The sequence below is a fragment of the Lonchura striata genome, chromosome Z, assembly GCF_050655825.1.
Source record: "Lonchura striata isolate lonStrDom1 chromosome Z, ASM5065582v1, whole genome shotgun sequence".
Taxonomy (NCBI): Eukaryota; Metazoa; Chordata; class Aves; order Passeriformes; family Estrildidae; genus Lonchura; species Lonchura striata.
Genome location: NC_140740.1, coordinates 25,039,470 through 25,060,422, shown reverse-complemented (window position 1 = coordinate 25,060,422; position 20,953 = coordinate 25,039,470). Strand labels below are relative to the sequence as shown.

The 20,953-nt window shown below is 41.9% G+C and overlaps 1 protein-coding gene across 6 annotated transcripts in view; it reads right to left on the bottom strand.

Moving 5' to 3' along the window:
• PALM2AKAP2 (PALM2 and AKAP2 fusion) overlaps window positions 1-6,393 on the bottom strand; it is a 280,598-nt gene extending 274,205 nt beyond the window's left edge. For 5 of the 6 annotated variants that reach the window (XM_085567945.1, XM_085567946.1, XM_085567952.1 and 2 more), the window contains exon 1: window positions 5,681-6,393. In XM_085567945.1, coding sequence (XP_085424071.1) covers window positions 5,681-5,725 — 45 coding nt within the window. In that variant the 5' untranslated portion in view covers window positions 5,726-6,393. The remainder of the gene's footprint in view (window positions 1-5,680) is intronic. The other variant, XM_085567947.1, reaches the window with a different exon arrangement.
• Between the last annotated feature and the right edge of the window lie 14,560 nt (window positions 6,394-20,953).

Sequence of the window (20,953 nt, the reverse complement as noted above, 5' to 3'; positions counted from 1 at the left end):
GAATGGTTGTGATTAATCAGAGCCATCAATATGATAAGTAAGCTATGTTAAATATGATAAATATGATGAGCGAATAAGATAATGAGGGGGAAATGGGAAAGGGAAAATTGGATTAAACTACATAGCAATATTCAAATAGGTTTGAATACAAGTAAGTATTGCAACGGGGGCTTTCTTTAGTGTCAAAACTTCCAGATTAGGCTATTCCAGAAATTTGAATTGTTTAAGTACACATTATGGCTGCACTTCATCAGGACATCTAGGTCATGCTTCATAGTTCTTAAAGAAGAACTAGGAGCATGGCAAACAGATAAAAAACTTCTCTGCCAGCCTCTAGTAATTTGCAACTCAAAAATTGCTTCTAATGAGAAAGTCCTTTATGGATTCCACTTCTATGAGCATACCTGGTTTGTTCTCAAGCCCAAGTGCACTCTTCAGCATCCAACACGTCCTGGAGAGCTGGGCTCTACAGTTTAACAACTCATTACAGGGAGAACATTTTTTTGTGTTTGTTTTGTCCACAACTATTACCTTCCTTAGATACCTACTAATCCTTGTGCCAAAACATGTAAGTAGTATTTATCCTCTCTTTCCACAACACTGCTTCCTTCTGCAGATTCTTCTCATTCACCTGTTTTCCAAGGAGAAAGCTGACTTTTTTTCCCATACCTTCCTTAATTTTTGTTTTTCCCTGTAGTCTTTAGGTCTGAAGACAGCTAGATTCAGATGGATTTGATCCCATGCTTAACTTGAAGGACAAAAGCATTATTTCCTAAATTAAGGCATTGGAAACAAATGTATTAAGCCATCACAACAATAGTAAACTGTTGATTAAATCAATTTGCCACATCTTTCTAAATTGTTCTCAACAACTAATTGCTCACATAATTTTCATTACAATGACCTCTGGAAGGATTCACAAAAAATTGTAGAGCAGTGTTATAGTAAAATGATCCTGGATACAATGTACTAGTCATGGGTTTTCATTTTGTGGAGTAACAACTATTGCATTAGTGTTATCAAACACCTATTGAAAAATCAGCGCAGTGCTACATGTAAACATGAACGCACATAGCTCCTGTTTGGGAGGACTTTAAAATCTCACCTGGTGAAGGTTTAACTGGTAAGAAATTAATCTCCTGTGCAGGACAAGGACCTTCTCTTTGTCCCTGTTGAATTACTTCCCAAATTAGTTCTTGTTCCTTTCAAAGTCAGTTGCTCAGACTGCAGAGCCCTGTTCTGTGGTGCTAACCCTATACGACCTTAAATCCGCATGCACAAACCAATACTGTCCTCTCTCAATGCCAGCTGCAAACAGGTGTACACAGGAAGTATTTCTTTAAATGGAAGATCCAGTTTACCAAATAATCCAACTTGCTCTCTTTATGTAGTATATCCAACTCCTCTGCCACTCATTACCTGTACACCAGCAATCTCAATTTACATCAAATTACAACTTGGGAATGCCTTCAAATCTTGAAAAGCTGCTTCCTGTAAGTTCTCCCCTGCCTTTCCTCTCAAGGAACAGCAGTCTCCCTCACAAATAGCAACTTTTTGAGACCTGTCAGAAAGCCAGTGCTTAATTCATGTAAGGCCACACTGATACAGGAGGGGGCTATTTTTAAACACCACTATCCTGCCATATTAGGTCAGCCCCCTGATGACATCAGGTAATGCTGGATTCAGCTCACTGAATTCATCATCTCATACAAAAAGCAAGAATGGTCTTGCTTGACAGGAGGTATTTTTGGTGTGGCTAATTGAATGTCAGTGACACTTTGAGTTACTGGGTCTCTGAGCTGGACACTTGTAAGTAAGGGACCATCGTTGTTGTTTTTATTTGCTAAGGAATCAGTGTAGTAACTCCCCACTTGAATCTGTAGGCTGGACATCTCTTCAACCTGGAAACCTTCTCCAACTCTTACACTGGTTGTTGCTTTAATTGACAATTTCTTCTCAGTGCTGCCCCTCAATTATTGTTTTTAATTCACTTGATGTATGGATAACACATGTTCACTGTATCATATGTGCATTCATATCCCAGATGTACAAACTGATAACCAACACCCCACTTCCCAGCTTTGTGATTGCTAGGGAAGGGACAGAAAAGACTTAGGTTTTGTAAATGCTTGTCTGTATTAAGATCGCTATTTTCTGAGGTTCCCTACAGTCATAGAGGAGGGGCCCTATAACAAATTTTGGGGCCACACACATTATTTACCCAAAATAAGATAAATTAAGTCAGCTCACCTGTCCCCAGGCCACTGAGTCTGATACTATTTACATTCCCAACTCCTGAGCAACTTGAAGCCAGCATATTTTTAAAAGCCGCAAAAATTCTTCCTTTTTCACCCAAAATTTTAGCCACCAATCTCCTTTGGGAAATAAGCAGATGCAAACACTGAAGTGCTCTATACAGGAACAAGTCCAGAGAGACGATGGCTTCTGACCTCCTCTTTTAACCTCCTGCATGCCTGCTGAAGGCCTCTTGCTACAGTATTAAGAGCAGCACCACTCAGCTCCATTGCTGGTAGGGCAGCAGATGGATGCTGTGGTGAATCAGGTTCAGGCTCAGGCCAGAAAACTTTAGCACTATCTGTCTATAGCACACATGACATCCAAGTTGGAGGATGTGATGTACTCAAGTAAGGATCAGAAAACCAATCGCTCCTAGTCATCATAGAACATCTCCAGAGGTTCTATGATACAGAGTTTGTTTTCCTCCCAGGCAGGGAGAACTGGGTTCCACTTTTTAGTACCTGTCTCACATCTTTCTGCTTCTCAAACCAGATTTGCACAGTGCTCTGAGTCTTGATATAGTCAGTGTGTGAATTTTATGGACTTCAGAAAGATCTGAAAGTCACAGTTTAAACATTTCAATGACATCTAGTTTTAGAATCACAAATTCTATTTTAAAGATGTGTTTAGATATTTCTTGCCCAAGTAAACCATGGCATCTGAGTACAGCTCAATCTTGCATGCATCCCTAAGACCTCTTTAAGACAAGGGCAAAGTCTATTATTTACAGTTTACAGATAGAACATTAATGCACAGAAAAGCTACATATTTGCTGCAGACAAAACAAGTGGCTAAATCACATTCACTGAGGTTTAGAATAATGTCCTAACAGTAGACTGCTTCTTTTCATCTTCCTATGACACTTGGCTCTCTGCCAGAGAAGTATATATTAAAACTGTTATAAGTCAAGGCAACAAAGTATAAAATCAAATGTTTCAAAACCAGTCAGCTTTCTGGTCAAAGTTCTTATTTCTGTTTTTTTATTTGTTTTCTTTACATATTCAGTGATGCACATGTAAAATTTACTCTGCAAATTTCCCTGTAAACTCATTTACCATGGTGATAGAAGCAAATGTACAGAGAACAGTGTGTAGAGGACCCATTGGTGACTGGATTTCTTTCTTTAAGTCTAGCATTCAACCAGTGTGATTGCAGAATGCTGGAGTAAGCTTCTGCTCATCTCAGAGAGATACTGCAGCAGGTTCAAACAGATGAAACACCAAGCTGACCTGAAACGACATCTCTTTCTTCATCTGACAAGGCCATACAGCATTTGAGAATTGATCTTATTAGTGGCAGGTGGGAAATGCCTAACTTGTGTCATGTCATTCATTCAGATGGAGCAAAGCTAGAAATTAACTCCTCTGCATTCTGACAAGCATTCGCAGCACACCAAGCATAGGAGAAAAATCAGCTAACAAGCTTATATGGAAAACCTGTTGCTCTGCAGAGTGCTAAGCAAGCAAGCTGGATCATGGACCCACACTAACACTTAAAATATGGAATATTTTTTTATGTGGAAGTAAAAATCTTTCAATCTAATTAACTGTATACATTGCTTACTATGTTTTATGAATTACCAGAAATAGAAACCAAAAAGGAAATATGTATAGCAAGTGAAGGTTCAGACTCTCAAGGCCTTCTATTATGCCAGCATAAACCTACTCTAAAAGCTGCAATACACCAAGTGATAATATTAAATCCATAATGGCCTCATTGGTTGAGATGCAGGGCACTAAGAAGAAGACTCAATCTATTTTGGTGAAAGCTTTCAGTACATCATGTGAAAATGAGTGTTGTCTGATGTTCTGTTATATAGCAGTTGAAAGAAGCAACAATAATGTAAACTTTTTTTTTTTTTTTTTTTTTAATGTGGAGACATAAGTGTTTCAGAGCTATGTACTGCAGCATAGCACATAACAGCTCTGCAGTACAGTTCAGCCTTAAAGGAGTCCCAAATCACTGGCTTTGGTGAGGTTTGCCTCTAGGGGAATATTCCTGATGTTTCCACTTGAGATATGGCAATGTCTATATTGACAGAAAACTGAGAACCATCTTAAAAATGTGCATCTGCTTTCCATTGCCTGAAAACTAAGTGGTTACAACTTCCCCCCTCCCCTATCAAATTATACCACTTGCACTTTTATGGTTAATATTTTAGAGAGAAAATTCCCTATCTATTTCTTTTAAATATAGTTATTTTAACTTTTCATTGATCTATCAGCAGAGTAGTGGACTAAAGAAAAGTATCTTGGAACAACAGCAGTAGCAGAAGCAGCAGCAGCAGAAGCAGCAGCAGCCATTCCTGTTACACTACAAAAGAAATCTGTAACCTGTGTCGACTACAGGAAATGTAGCATCTGTTGATCACTAGGGGAACTGGGGAAGAGAACTGAAATCCATGTGGACTCTACCATCTTCTGTTTCCCTTCAGACCTCCAGGTGTGCAGTCCCCGGCATGGGCCATGCCATCCATCTGGGACTGCACAGCTGCATCCACATCTCAGCCATGGGGAAGAAGAGCTGGGTGTCACTTGAACAAGGGCAGGCTGTGTGGGGCTGTCCGACAGGCAGTGCCCATGGAAACACAGGCCTTTTGACACAGTGCCTGTGACATGCTAGAAGATGAGCTGGCAGTTTCTGTATGCCAAAATGATGGTGGATCCTAAACACCCTTCCTCACCAGGTGTCACTACACACGTTCTTCCAAGGTCTGCACCAGCTGAGCTCATTGCTCAATCCTAATACTCTACTAAATATGAAAACAAAAATTATCACTAAAATGGGGCTCAATCCTGCCTATATTTTTTCCTGGTGCAATGCAGCTCAGCAGGAAATTTTTCTGAAATCATGTGCTCAGCTATGGAGCTGAGATGACAGTTTAACTAGTAGATCAAACAATTACACAGTTTTGACAATGCAGTGTTTGTGTTCCATTGTCTTAAAACTAGCAATATCACAATTATTTTCTGCACTAAAAGCCATCCTGAAGCAGATAATTTTGCTTGACTTCATCAGCTAAGCAAAACCTCCAGCTGTGAAAAAAAAATATATTCAGCAGAGTACTGATTTTCTCCTGCAACCTCCTCTCCTCCCTATTTATTCCTTCTTTTCTTCTCTATCATCAATCTTTTAAGCATGCCACTGTGCGTTCACATTTTTCTTTCTGCACGTGTCAGCTCAACGCTCTTCCTCAGAGCCCTCTTTCTCCGCCAAATCCTGCAAAGCTTTAACCACTCATTTCCCGAACAGGGAATTCCACACACAACTTTGCACAAGCCAGGCTCTCCGTGTGCTTCCCAGCCACTGTGCTGGAATCCCCCCTTCCGTCCAACAACCCACAGCTAAGGACAAAAGAGCAAGTAAAAGCAAACTGACTTACTGCTATTGCTTGGAGCCTTTCCTTGTGCAACTCTGCTTCCGCCATCCTGGAGAGAAGGACACGGGAGAAGAGAGAGGGAGACCGGTGGGTGGGAGGGAGAAACAAAAAGGCAAACAAAACCGAAACGGAGCGCACACTGCAGTCAGCGGGGGGAAACTGGAGTGATGGCAAAGAAAACCGAGCTCCTGTGTAGCAGTCAGCCACTTTTGGAGGCACTGCAGGCTGGCTCACGGTACGATCATTTTAGTCACTGGACCAGTGCCTGCCTGGCTGCCTGTCTCCCAGCTGTATTGCTAGCTGCATTTCAGTGCTGCTTCTGTGTGCTGGTGCTGTCACACAAACCATGTAGGCACTCTCCAAGCAGCAGAGCAAAGGGATAGCTCGCATGGCTATAATTTTTTGCGTTGACGTCTCAGCTCATTTGCTCCTCCTATGGGGTACTGGGTCACGACAGGAGCTCGACATCAGCAGCGTGCACAGTAATATAAACCTGGCTGGCTGCAGCAGAGGAGGCAGACAGCTGTGCCACAGCATGTCCTTAGTGAGCAGCGCAGCGCGCAGAGAAGGACGGTGGCTGCACATGGCGCAGGGAGGGGAGCTGCGGCAGACACGCAGGCGGCTGCAGCCCCAGCTGAAGCAGGCTTGGATAAGGAAAAGGACAGGGCTGCTAGGAGGAGGGAGAGCGCAGCCTCTGGGGGAGCTGCACAGACACTTGTGAGTTCAGTGGTAACACGGCACGTTGCAAAATGCTGCTGCTGCAGGGCAGCCCTTAATAGAAGTGATGAAGAGCATCTGGATGGGGAGGGATAAGTAAGATGTCCACACATCCTGCATGCATTGTATGTATTGACATCAAACATTGAAAGTGATAAAGCTGTGTGTACAAACAGTTTCACTGAGGAATCCAATGTTCTAAATAGAGGAGAAGGAGGCAAGTGAGGAAGAGAGGGGACACCTGAGCCAGTATTACAAGGGTACCCGTGATTCCAAGCTTGGCTTTGGTTTTGAATGCAAACTCCTCAAACTTTTATTTTTACTTGTATGATTGTCTGTCTGCTTCCTTTTTTCAAAGACAGCAATGAAGCCTCCCCTCCCCCCCCCCCCTCACCCCCGCCCATTCCCTTGCAGTTCTGTCCCATATGGTGCCACTGCACGGGTAAACATGGAGCTGCCCTGGAAGAAAGGTGTCTGAGCCAGGGCAACCACCATGCAAGATGGTGGGTGGGCTGACCATGACATTGTGGGGCTGTCCTGCCATGAGCATTATATGCTGCAGAATGCACTTCTGCATATCTCCTGCCATGCAGAAGTCCATTTTGCAGCATATAATCTTGATGTGATAATCTCTTGCTGCTAAGACAGGGAAACTCCATTATCTTGAGAGGAAGTAATCTGGAAGTCACCCTATTTCCCATGTGCCTGCCCTTTCAAAGGCCACCTACCCTGGCATTTTAGTTTTCCACATCCCAGTCTCCTTGCTCAGACAACCTCCACCTCCATCCCTGTTCCAGTTCCAGAACATGCTACTTGCTGCAGGCTGTTTTTCAAGGCAGCTGCTCTGTCAGGTGTTTTCACTTCCTGGTCCCATTTTTTACTGGTGTACATTCTCCTTGTCTTGTGACAGAATGTCAAAGTGACTTCTTGCTTAGCTTGACTTCCATGAAATAGGTCCTTTTCCATCTGAAAACTCACAGAATCTTGTATAATTCCAGTAGTCACTGTGGCCAAAAGGCAGTTTTATTGCCATCTCTCAAGTGAGGCAATATGAGTAAGTTGGCGATGGGGGGAACACAGCAAAGGAAAATGCAACAATTTTGGCTTCGTATTGGGATACTCTTTCAGTCTTCCAGCTTCGAGTAATTTATGGAATAGCAGCTGCCCTCTGGCCTGTTTGATCTCTCTCTCTTGTTGTTGTTCTTCAAAATCTTTCTTTTTAATTTTTCATTACCATGTAAAGGTCCAGGAATTGCTACTTGTATTACTACAGCTGGTTTTGGAACATCCCAACACAGGATCCAGACATCTCTACTCCCACATGTGCTCTGAGAACATATATGGGCAACTGCTACTAAGGCTTGATAGCTATGCAATTAAATCCCTTCAATACCCTTCTCATGTTTTGCTGTTAAGCCTTGCCTAGGGGAAGAATTCTGCTATATCCAGCAAAGACAAGGGTTATGCCCCAGTGCTTACTGAAGCTGGAATGGGCAGCCTGTTCATGCTACAACCTGTAGTGGCATTACATGTTGCCAATGTTGTGTGCAACATCCTTCACTTCAGGCTGTTCCATCTTTCCTTCCAAATGGCATGCACATTCATATGACATGACATGTCAAGGAGACATTTAAGCATATATTTAAGTGCATTCCAGACAGTCATATATAAAAATGGATGTATTCCAATTTTGGTACAGAGCTGGACACTGTATTCTGTATCCTCTTCACACCCCCCCCCCCTCCCTCCCCCTTCCCCCCCCCCCCCTTCATTTATCCTGTCTCCAATTTAACTGCAATGCTTGTTGCCAGCAGAAGATAAGCAGGGTGCATCCCTAGTGAGTGCTGCAGCCTTCCTGGTCCCAATAAAACATGCTGCAGGGCTGTGTACACCTTCAGTTTAATTTGCCAAGGAAACATGGATCAGGTCTGCTGACTCTTTGTGACTGTACAGGAATTATAGAGGTTGCATCTGCAACTGCAGCAGAGCAGTTTTTTGCTCTTGATGTGCAGTGAGGAAAGGCTTCAAGTCATGCAATAGTAAAAGCCACTAGTTTCTCCACATGTAGTTATACTTTTCTCTACATATAGCTTTCTCTCATACAGCTTGAAGCCTGTGATGCAAGGAGGTTGAAATCCTTTACCGAGGCATTTCACAGAGCACACCGAGCTGAAATGACCTCTATGAGGTGACTTACTACACCGTGATGGAGTCTGCAGCAGACAGCCCCTATAAGACATTTAATTAGTGAAAGCATTTTAAGTAAAACAAAGCATCTACCCAGTCCATTTTTAAATGTATTTCATCCATATTGGTTAAGATTTTGTTTCCAAAATGTTTTGCTAGTTTGGTAAGGGACCTGAATTCAAAAATTAAGAAATTTTGTTAAATTCTAAACAATTTTCTTCATACTTTTCAGGCATGAAACCAGGGCAGTATTTCCAAAATTTTAAGACACTAGTAAAAAAAGAGAGAATGGAGTGTGTAGGTAGGAGAAAGGAGATTCCAGAAGAGTACATAAGAGCAGGTTTAATATACTTTTTTCAGTAGCTAAAAATGGAAAGAAAGAAAAAAATGTCCCTTTTATTTTTTCAAATGTCAGTTCAAAAGCTGTTCTTTTCACAGCAATTTTTAAAAGAGCAAGAACTGCTAAATCCTAATAATGTGTGAATTGCATTCCATTTCCATGCAAAACAGATTTTTATTTTTGTTTCTTTGGGAAAGAGTGTAGGAAACAATCTGTATACTCTGTTCAGTGCTGGAGAAGATCCTGAAAGTACTGTGAGCTATGTGTAGCCTGATTTAAACGAGACAGGTTAGTTATGTGGTGAAAATCAGGTTCTTGTCCTTGCCAAGCAGCTGAACTGGATTAGGAAAGGTTCTAGTTTAAATCGCTTGTGTCTGTTTTTGGTCAAGCCAAGCAGGTTGTTTTTTGCCATTGTGCTGCTTACTATAAGAACCCTTCTCCATGATGATAGGAGTCTTGTCCTTAGGAAGCCTTTGGCTTTCCATCCTCCTGGCTGTTGGTAGACTGATTTAGTCTAAGAAACCAGAGTTTGTCCTAAATACTGCGTAAGGAAGGCATGTGCATACACATGAAAGTCAGGATTAATACCTCAGCCATTGCAAATGCATCAATGTGTTTTTGATGTGACAAGTTACTTGTTGGATCCTGGAAGTGGCTGTCAGGAAAATACAGAGCAAGGAGGAAAAACAGGCTTCATATTAGCGTTTCAGATTGTTTAAGAGGTGATACTTCTGGCTCTTAAAATTACCACACGCCAACATGTTGCATTGTGCTGCACTAACACTGCTCTGGCATCCTCAGTATTGTCAAGCATCCATGCCTACAGCATGTTTGAACCATATTTTTTTTTTATAAGACAAAATTCTGAGGTTTGATTAATCTTTCTTTACCTTCCTTACATTTTAATATAGCCAGACTCTGGTCTGGCTATATTAAAATATAATAGTAATATTACTATTACTCTGGTAATATAAACTTTTAGATACCTGAACTCATCACCTATGCTCATTTTTTGTACTTCCTCAAACACTGTGCCTCACACTACATTCCCTTCAAAGTTTCTGGCAGTGTCACCATCCAAAACTTCCAGGAGAGACTACTCCATCTGCAGTTTTAATTGTAGCTCTCTGCCTCACCACACCAAAGCCTCTTCCTGTCCTTCTCTTGCCTCTACCCAGACAGAGTGCTGAGGGTGTGGAGTGCCTACAACACCAGGATTGTGCTTGGGCCTCTTAGAATTCACACCTGTGAGCTGCAGAGACACTCACCCCAGTGAGACATCACTCCAGGGCATTTGTCTTCACCCTGCCTGGACACTTTAACCCAGTAAGTGGTGGCTGTATGATGGGGACTGTTCTCCAGGCCCTTCACACCCACTCAGTGTGGCTGGTGGAGGGAGGTGCCCAATATGTTGTCACACATGACTTGCAATGGTGAAAGTAAACAGCTGAGCACGCAGATATGTGCCCTCACCCTTCTGCAGAGTAGCAGACACTACCACCAGTATACTTCCTTCATTCTCCATTCCCCCTTGCATGGGTTTTCATGGACACAGACCCCAAGCAGTTTGGGGTGGTGGGAAAACATGTCTGTGAGAGAGGACAAGCAAAGGCTTGGAAATCTCCCCTCCATCCCTCACAGCACTTTATACCTAGAAAATGCAGATGGTGAAACTATTAATTACATGTCTGAAGCTGAACAAGAGAGCAGTGGCAGAGTTCAACCTATCTCTCTGAGTCCAGTTTTATAAGCACACAAGATCATTCTTTCTTCATAGAAAATATTTTTTTAATCAAACTTAGAGTAACCAAAATTATTTCTTCTTCCCTTTTCCCTTTTATTCTTTTTTTCTGTTTGCAACTTGCTATCAAGACACGGAGTTGGAACATATACAGCAGGAGACAGTATTGTTTAAAAAACAAAAAGCTAGAGCACAGGGCTTTATTTTAAACCTTCCCAAGACAGCAGGCTTATGAATGGGTAAGCCATAAATTATTAATAAATGCAGTCTATGAAGTTTTCCACATTTGCTTGGTTTCATTCTGAAGCCATGCAAAGATAGCATTAAGAAGTCCTCTGACTAGAGGATCTCCATTTAGTCATGGCAGCTTCATGATACCTCTTCTCAACAGATCAGCAGATGCTGGGAGTGGTAAGGGGCCTTGAGAGATTCCACAGACCAGAAATCTGGCCAAATATTGTTTATTGTCCACAAACAGTTGCTTGTAGGTAATTTGGCTGGAATGAGAGTTAGAAGCAATTGTTTTTCTGAGACCTGTTGTTTTGCCAACCCCACTACCATACTAAAACAGCCTCATGCTAGCCTGAGGTTTATTCAACACCTTGTGGTATCTTGGCAGCTACTAATGTCCTTGGCAGTAACTTAAGGAGTGAGCCACAGAGCATTCCTTGCCAAAGCCTTCAGATAAGCAGCCCTGAAGATGCTGTTTTCTGTGACTTTCCTTGAAGTAGGGAAGAAGAAGAAATTATGTATGGACTTCTCTTTTCTCCCTTTTTTCCTTATCAGGTAGCTGGGTTATTTGAAGATTCCCAGGTGGAGGAAGCAGTCTGTCTCCTCTTGGGATTTCAGTGCTGGCTGCTAACACTGCAACTTGCTTACCCAGCTGCAGGATCTGGGAAACTACAGACCTGTCAGTCTGCCCTCAGTGCCTGGCAAGGTTATGGAACAGATTGTCTTGAATGTGATCAAATGGGATGTACAGGACAGACAGGAGATCAGATCCAGCCACATGGGTTTAGGAGGAGCGGGTCCTGCCTGACCAACCTGACCTCCTTTTGTGACCAGTTGACCCACCTGGATGCAGGGAAGTCTGTGGATGTGTCTGCCTGGACTTCAGCAGAGCCTTGGACACCATTTCCCACAGCACACTCTTGGAAAATCTGCAGCCCACGGCTGGGACAGGAGCGCTCTGTGCTGGGTTAGGAACTGGCTGCATGGCCTGGCCCAGAGTGATGGTGAAGGGTGCTGCATCCAGCTGGGGCTGCTCACCAGTGGTGTCCTTCAGGGGTCTGTGCTGGGGCCAGCTCTGTTTAACATCTTCACTGATGATCTGGATGAGGGGATGGAGTCCACCATCAGCAAATTTGCAGATGATACTGAGCTGGGCAGGAATGTTGATCTGCTGGAGAGCAGAAGGGCTCTGCAGAAAGAGCTGGACAGGCTGGGTAGATCGGCTGAGTCCAACAACATGAAATTTAACAAGACCAAATGCCACGTCTCACACTTTGGCCAAAATAACCCCTGCAGCACTACAGGCTGGGACAGAATGGCTGGACAGTGCCCAGGCAGAAAAGGACCTGGGGGTACTGACAGCCAGCTGAGCATGAGCCAGCAGTGTGCCCTGGTGGTCAAGAAGGCCAGTGGCATCCTGGCCTGTGTCGGGAATAGCGTGGCCAGCAGGAGCAGGGAGGTCACCCTTCCCCTGTACTCAGCACTGGTGAGTCCACAACTTGAGTGCTGTGTGCTATGCTGAGCACTCTGATTCAGGACGGACATTGAGATGCTGGAGCATGTCCAGAGAAGGGCAGCAAGGCTGGTGAAGGGCTTGGAACACAAACCCTGTGAGGAGCAGCTGAGGGAGCTGGGGTTGTTTAGCTTGGAAAAAAGGAAGCTCAAGGGAGACCTCATCACTCTCAACAATTTCCTGAAAAGAGGCTGTAGCCAGGCAGGGATCACCTCTTCTCCCAGGCGACCAGTGGCAGGATGAGAGGACAGAGTCTCTTAAACTGTGCCAGAGGAGGTTTAGGCTGGACATTTGGAACAAGTTCTTCACAGAAAGAATGACTGGACATGGGAATGGACTGCCCTAGGAGGTGAAGGCCTTTCCTGAAGGTCTTAAAGAAAAGACTGGATATTCCAAAAAGATACTGGCATGGTTTAGTTGACAGAGTAATAGGTTGGACTAGATGACCTCAAACATCTTTTCCAGCCTAGATGGTTCTGTGATTCTTTCACTGGCCCAGTGACAGCTCCTGGGGAGCAGAGTGGGACTGGATGACCTGCAGAGGAGAAATGTTAGACAACTTTTCCCAAATTCCTGTAGTCTCTGAATTAGACCAAAAAAAAAAAAAATCCTGATTTGTCCTTACCTTCCACTTTATATTCTCAGTGCCTCCCTTGACATTCAACATCCACCTGAGGCAGAGAGAAATGATGAGAACAAGTAATACTGCTAGCATTACAGTGCAGGACAGAGACATATCTGTAAATAGGACAACTCTTTTCACTAAAAAGGGAATTTTTGTTGAATTTCAATTCTATCAGCAAAATTATGCCACTGAAATAGGTCACCACCCCTTAGTTGTGCATCTCTCTGTAGCTGTTAATGAGCTGAGAATTTTGTGTATCCACCACATTTGAAACTTTTTGTGGCACTGTGTTTCATTGTTCCTGACAACTGTAATGCTGGTACAGAGGAGGCTCTTGCCCTTCCAGTCCCTTAAAACTGACTTGGCTATTCATTCTGCCAAGAAAAAGAGGGAAAAGTGTGCATTTTTTCACTTTAGATTTTAAAACCAAAAACTGGTTCCTGTAGGTTCTGGCATTTCTGTCTCTTCAAACAACTCAGACTGCAACAGGAAAACTGCTTTTAGTGATACTTATTTCTGTTCTTGTGCTTTCTGATCATTCGCAACATATAGCATATAGCTGAAATTATATTCCTTTGAAAAACGCAAAAATATTTACTGCTGAGGTTTGGGTTAGTACACTGGATTTTGTTTGAGAAGTGAGATTGTAAAGAAAATAAATAAGCTGTCTGCAGTTCAAAAGACAAAAACTGCAGAAAGGGGGATATAAATTACTGTTCCAGAATGTAACTGAGGCCAAAATCTTCATATGTGTTTTCTACTATTGCTGTGATGACTCTGTAATCTTTATTTTATTTTTTCACCCACGTATGATCAGAAGATAACTTAATGCCTAGTTTTTAAACATCCTTTTGTTACCTGATCCTTTAGACCATTCTCAATTTTGTCTCCTAACATTACTAGAAGAAGGGCTATGGGATTGGTGTTGGATTTGCAATGCCAAAAAAGTTTTGAGGAGTCCATTGCAGTCTACAAAGGCAGCTTTTGTTAATGTCAAGCTTTCAGCTGAAGTTAAATAGCTGGGAAAATTATGATATCATTAGCTTCTGCTCAGTGGAGGGGCTGCCCAGAGAAGTCTCCACAGCTTGTCTGCATCAAGCCTGTAATTTAACAATGGGCATTTAAACCAGTCTTCCTCAATTTCAGCACATTATAGGAACACATGAACTAAAATTTTGATTTTATCTCTGTGGTAAAGAGGAGTTAAATTCATCAATTCAAATAAGGGGCCTTAACAGTATTTTGAAAGAGTGAGTCAGACTGGAGTCAGGTATGTTTATCATAGTCCATCTTTCCAAAATCCTCCTGAGACCTCTCATGCAGCCTTTGAGCCTGCTAGTCAGTGGTACTAGCCCTAAAATAAACCCCAAAACCTAAAATCAACCAAAAATCCAAATGACATTGTATATTTTTAGACGGTATGCCATTTCTGGTCTTCTGACCTGACAAAAACTGGAAACCTTCCACACAGAAATAATCTCCTGACCTTTTGGCCTCTGCTTCAGAGAGTGGCAGAGCCACAGAGATGAGACAAAAATAACTGGATACTTTCTGGACACATGCTGAAAGTTCAATGTGAATTTTGGATCAGTCTACATTACGTTCAAATTGGTACATCTGACTTCTTTGGTTATCTAGGGAATTCATTAAGCTTTTCACAGCCATAGGCAGCTGTGAAAGTGCCAAGACTGTGCCTTGAACAAAGGTACATATTACATGAAGATCCTGCACTGCATATGTGGAAGTGATTTCTTCCAAGGATCATTAAGGTTGTTCCTTTTCTGTGGTCACATTTCCCGTGCTACAATCACAGGCACACAAGTACACTGTCTTGTCCCTTTCATAGGAAGTGTATCCCCACTGGTTCCTTGCTCAGGGTCATGACCAGAAGATATTATTCCCTCTAGTGCTTTCCCAAAACTAGTATTACAGAGAGCAGATGCTGAAAAAATCTTAATCAGAACTCTTGAGGAAGATGCAAATTCCACTGACTTCCTGTTTGTGTCACTCTAATGGCATTATTTTGTGCTTTAATGCTGTAAGGTACAAACTGGAGAACTGTTCTATGCTGTATTACATACCACATACAAACCTCACTCAAGATGACATTACCATTGAACTGGTATCTCTGGTGTGCATCTAATTAGTAAATCATCTTTATGTTTTGCACCCCTAATGTATAAATGTTTTGTTTGGTAAGTAGTGTTCAGAGGAGATAGTATTCATTAAACCTGGTAGTCAGAAGTTTCTAGGATGAAATTTAATGCTGGTTTACAAAACAATCTTAATGATTGACACTGTCTTCCATTGAATTTAGTTAAAAATTATTCTTAAACCTCTAGACTGCTTTGAAATTCCCTGTCAGCATGTCTACATTTTAAGCTTCTGCATGTATTTCAATTTTGAAACCTGTAAGAGAATACAAAACGTAATTGTTTCAAAACTAAGCAGTCACTCACCCTTTTAAATTAAGATATTTGGGAATAGGTTGAATACTTTAGCTTTGAAAATTTCCAGTAATTCTTAATTTAGTACTTAAGCAGGCTTTTCATCTTTCTCCAACTTTCTCTGGTTTATGTTTCCTGTACCGGAGAATAACGTGAGGAGCAAGGCTGCAGCTATCCTCAATTTCATGATAAATTCAAACTTCTCCCAAAAGGTCTGAAGTGTTCTCATGTAGTTAGGTTAGTTACTGCTATGTGTGTCAGGAATGAAAACAAAAAGGCTTCCTAAGAGGCTGAAACAGGGTTACAAAGGGCACATATGGTGAGAGAGCCTATTGTAGCTCTGTGCTATATGTATTTGTCCATCATGCATTAAAATAACAGTAACCATGTAGCAGGGCCATCTGCACAACTGGCGAAGAAGGCAGCATGTCAGGTTGTTAATTTAACAATATAAGACTACTTTTTCTTTAATTATTCTTGTGCAGAACTAGAACGTTACAGATTCCCCTGTTTGAATCAATTAGGAGGTTTGAATTAGTTAGCGAACTGAAAAAATCCCTCAGCTGAGGTTTGCTTCTGCCACAGACCAGTCCTCACATCACAATAGTCTGAACCCTTTTGTAAGGATGGTGGAGGAACTTTGCTTTTCTTATAAAATTGTTAAGAGACAAACAGATACAACTAATGAAAAAAATGCATCTTTTCTTCATGATGTTTCCCAACATGATTGTCTACTCTTTGCTCACTGAAAAATCATCTTCCTGTTACTACATTTTTCCTTGATTTCTTTTGATATCCAATTTATTTGGTCCTCTAACTTTAAGGGCATTGCAAGACTTGCAGCTTGGACACCCAACAAAGGTATGGAAAGAGTGGATGCATTTCAGATAAATTAATTTTATCCACATTTTAGACTGTTCCTATAGTGGAAAAATATACCTTTTAAAGACTGATAAATACATTTTTAAAAAGATACTTCTTAAAGATTGATAAAATACTTCCAGTTGAGAATTGTCAAAAAACAAAGGTGTTTCTTGATTCTAGTGCTCAGGTTGTCACTAGAATCAAGAAAGGTGGTCATGATCTGGTTTTATAGCTGTTTCAGTGTTCTTCAAGTGTGCATAAACCTACGTATGTATATCCACAGCAGATGTCTATTTTCTATCTGGTGTGTGATGACAATGAAGTGACAAGAGCCCTGGGTATGTCTGTTTCAAGCAATATCTTCAATGTATCTTTTACTGGACATGCTATTAATTGCCAAACCACAATTCAACTATACTGAAAGCACATAACTCCTTGTTGACATGAGAGTCCCACTTAAGGATGAGGGCACTTTTCAGAAAACAGGGACCATATGGCAGAAGGGACATTTAAAGTTGTGTTCTGAGTTCTCACATATCTGTCTAGGAATTTCATAATTTCTCTTTCAACCCCCTCCCCGCCCACCTCTCCCCCAATATATGTGTAAGTCACTAACACTAATTGCAAAACAAACTCTAACCTAAACAAGTTAAATGAATTTATTTAGTAGAGTAGATAAATAAGCAGACATTCTGTAGATGTCATTAGTGATCAAGCTCTGACAACTTTCAAATCATCCTTCTATGAAGGTATTTCTTTGCCTGTCTTCTTGTCTTCTCATCTTCTTGTTCTTTTAATGTGAATTCTGCAGCACTGGGACTGATTGCTGTGTGGCTGCTGAGGAAGGATGATTTGTTACAGGATGATTAGTTAAATTTCATAATACATAAAAACATATGCATTCTATTTAAAAAATCAAATTATATGATATATTTTTATTTTTGATTGAAAAAAAATATTTGAAGTCCTTCTTATTAGTACCTTCAAACTAATAAAGCTTTGCCTGGGAGTTCACAATCACAGTTTGATAAGCAACTCTGGATTTGATTTTCCTTTCAAAATACACTGGTTTAAAACCACATTGCATTTGTTATCAGCCTAAGATTTTAGTTTTCTGCTGTCTGATTGTTAGTTCTGACTCTTAGCAGTAACTCAGCAAGGAGTTCCTCAAATCAGCTCCCCAAAAAATGCTTCTTTTTTAATAGCCATTTTTTTCTTGTTTTCACTACATTTGTTATCCAGCTATCAGAGTTTTGATTTAGTATTTTAGATTGCCTGTCTCATCTCATGATGAAAGTGTAAAAGCTGTGAAATTTTGTAGTGAGAATCATTGTTGCAATTGATCTGAGCACAGTTTTACCAAAGTGCACAGAAAACTCACTGCTGCAGAAACAAAGGGTAGCTTACAGTCTTCTGGAATGAGGCAGAGAGGGAAAAAGATGCAAACCAAAAGGAACTTTCTTGATACTTTGAAGAGAAACAAAGAGTGTAGTGAGAAAAATGAGTTAATAATGTAAAAATGTCAGGAAAAACAGTGGTTGCCTTTAAATCGGGGATCTGGTTTGCATTTTCAAATTAAAATTATGATTCAAGGGAATCAGAGCTAATATTTTAGTCTGTTGCTTTTGTGTTAAAAGTTCCACAGTTAGTATTAGCTTGCATTTTTTTAGCCTTGAGTGAACTGCAATTTCAGCTGCTACAATGCCAGAGAGTCAAATGCAGCATTGCTGCAAGTAGGAAATGGAAAAAAACCTTTCAGCAGTGCTCATATTAGATAGGACTGTAAGTAAAAGTTGTTTCAAAAGTCATAATTTTTTTTTTTTTTTAAAAACCCCTACCTATCGAAAGTTAGTGTCGGATATTAGCAGATGCAGCTTAAATATTTATGTGAATATCCCTATCAGTATACGGAGCTCAGCATAAACATAGGCAGTTCTTTAATCTGTTTCTGAAAAGCCTAACTCTGTGCAACTTAAGATCCATGGATACTGCAGTTATTGCAGTTTTAATGTTTAATTAACTAATGATATTTTGGCTCCATATAAAGGGCTGTATGGTAACAAATACTGGCTACCAATGTCTCGGTATCTTTTGCCCTCAAAGCAGGTTACAGTTCTGTTTCAGAGCCTTTGAACAGGCTGCTTTCAAATGGTAGCCCCACTGAAGTCACAGAACCCTACCTCTATGGGTCCTCTTTTGAATTATTTGCCCCAGATAGCCTGGATTTATTCATCTACTGAGTCTGTGTAGTTGAAGTTGCTACCATTTGTTGGTTTTTGAAATGTGAAAGGATTTATTGGATGTGAGAGCTTAAGGAGTGGAGTTTTGCCTGCAGGAGATGGGATAGCCTTCTGACAAGGGATTGGGGTGCAAGAAGTCCAAGGTCTGTTCCTGGCTGTTTTGCCCCTATGTTGTCCTCACGTTGGGCTGCTTTTCCCCACAATTCCAAACACTTGCAAAGACCAGTGAAGTTCCTGCCAATGTGCAGATGGGAATGCTGATGGGAACTACAGGAGAGGCTGAAAGTACTCCTGAATTTCCCCAAGTGCCTGTTTCCCATGGCTTAGAATTCAACCAGAGGATATTTTAAGTCAAAGCAAAGCATGTTTGGCTTTCAGTGGTTAGCATTCCCCATTTCAGTACTTTAGCCTTATCTGCTGATGTTTCAGAGCTGCTAAAATAAGACACAGACACACTGAGAATAGAAGAGAAATGTTTCTGCTGCTTTGATATAGAGTTGCTGCTACTGTTGAAATTGCAGAGTGGGAATGAACTGAGAGCAAGTTTTAACTCATGGCTTTCAGCTTCACCAGCAGAAAAGATGTCTCCCAAGAGCAGCAGTTTGAATGCCTTACCACTGAAGAATGTGTGTAAAGTGGTAGACCACCAATCTTCCCAGGGCACCACAGTTATAATCAAAGTCTGTGTAAAACACAAAAGGGTCTTGATGTATTCAAAATCATTCAATCTTTCCAGTAAGGGCATGCACACAGGCAGAGTTAAATTTTGCCCTTCCCACCCTTTACCCTGAGCCCCCATTTTATGCTCCCTGTCAGGACAGGAGCTAGAAGGGCAGTAGATTAAGGCAGACAGGACAAATGTGCCTCTCTGAGCAGAGAAACTGTTGCTGTGATCTGTTCCCAACAGCCTGACACTTGGAGGGGCTGTCATGCACTTGTGGTGGAGTTAAAAGACCTTATAAGGCAAAGTCTGAACAAACTGTTAAGCAGTCTGAAGTGTTCCTCAGTGCTGAAAAACCTCCAGGGAATGCACAACATATCCCTGGCAAAGATTACAGCATATTTTACAGCAAGCTCATAGAGTAACAAAGCAGATATTGTATCTTTGAATTTCAGGCTCTGCAGGCTAGTCTCAGCAAGAAAATTAAGATCAGGTCCCCTTCTTGGACTCATTTTACGCAGTAAGAAAAGCTGAGTGTCATTCATTAAATCTGTCTTTAGGATTTCATAAAGTTGCACATGAAGTCCTCTTCTGGGAATATACACTCCACAGCAGAATACTTATTTGGAGGTCTCTCTGAGCTCGTGGCTGGACAAACCAATCTATTTGATCAGTGGCAGTAGTCAATATCAATAACAAAATGAGCAGACCTTGCACCTGAAGTCTTCACAGTAAACCAGTCCTGGCAACCTCCAGTTCACTGATGGTCAGTTAGGTGTGAGGAATTCCAAACCTCCTCTTTTTCTACCATGGTTCAGGTGGAGTTGAGGCACAGCTGCCTTGCACCCTCATCACTGACCTGCAGGAGAAACATGGCATGCTTACATGCAGCATGATTGTGATCAGTGACACAGAGTCTAGTGGGAGGCCTGTCACTAGTGGTGTCCTTCAAGGGCCTGGTATTGTTTAATTTTTCCATCAATGACTTGGGTGAAGGGGCAGAGGCTTCCTCAGCAATTTCACTGACAACACAAAGCTGGGAGGAGTGGCTGATACCCCAGTGGCTGATACTCCATGGACCCCAGGTCCTTCAGAAGGACCTCGACAGCCTGGAGAGATGGGCACAGAGGAACCTTCTGAAATTCAGCAAAGGCAAATGCAGGATCCTGCACCTGGGGAGGAACAGCCCCAGGCACCAGCACAGCCTGGGTGTGACCTGCTGGGAAGCAGCTCTGTGGAGAAGGAGCTGGGGGTCCTGATGGGCAACAAGCTCTCCACGAGCCAGCAGTGCCCTGGTGGCCAAGAAGGCCAGTGGTATCCTGCGCTGTATTATGAAGAGCATCGCCAGCAGGTCAAGGGACATGAACCCTGACCCTTGTCTCAGCCTTGGTTCCTCACCTGGAATCCTGTGTCCGGTTCTGGAGTCCCATGTAAAAGAAAGACATGGAGCTCCTGGAGCAAGTCCAGCTACAAAGATAATGAGAATTATACAATGGTTTGTGTTAGAAGGGATCTTAAAAATCACCCAGTTCCAACCTCTCTGCCATGGGCAGGGACACTTTCCACTACACCACAGAATCACAGAATACATTGAGTTGGAAGGGACATTGAAAAGTCATTTAGTCCAACCCCCTGCAATGAACGGGGACTTTCCCAAATAGATCAGACTGCTCACAACCCCTTCCAGCCTAAACTCGAATGCTTCTAGGG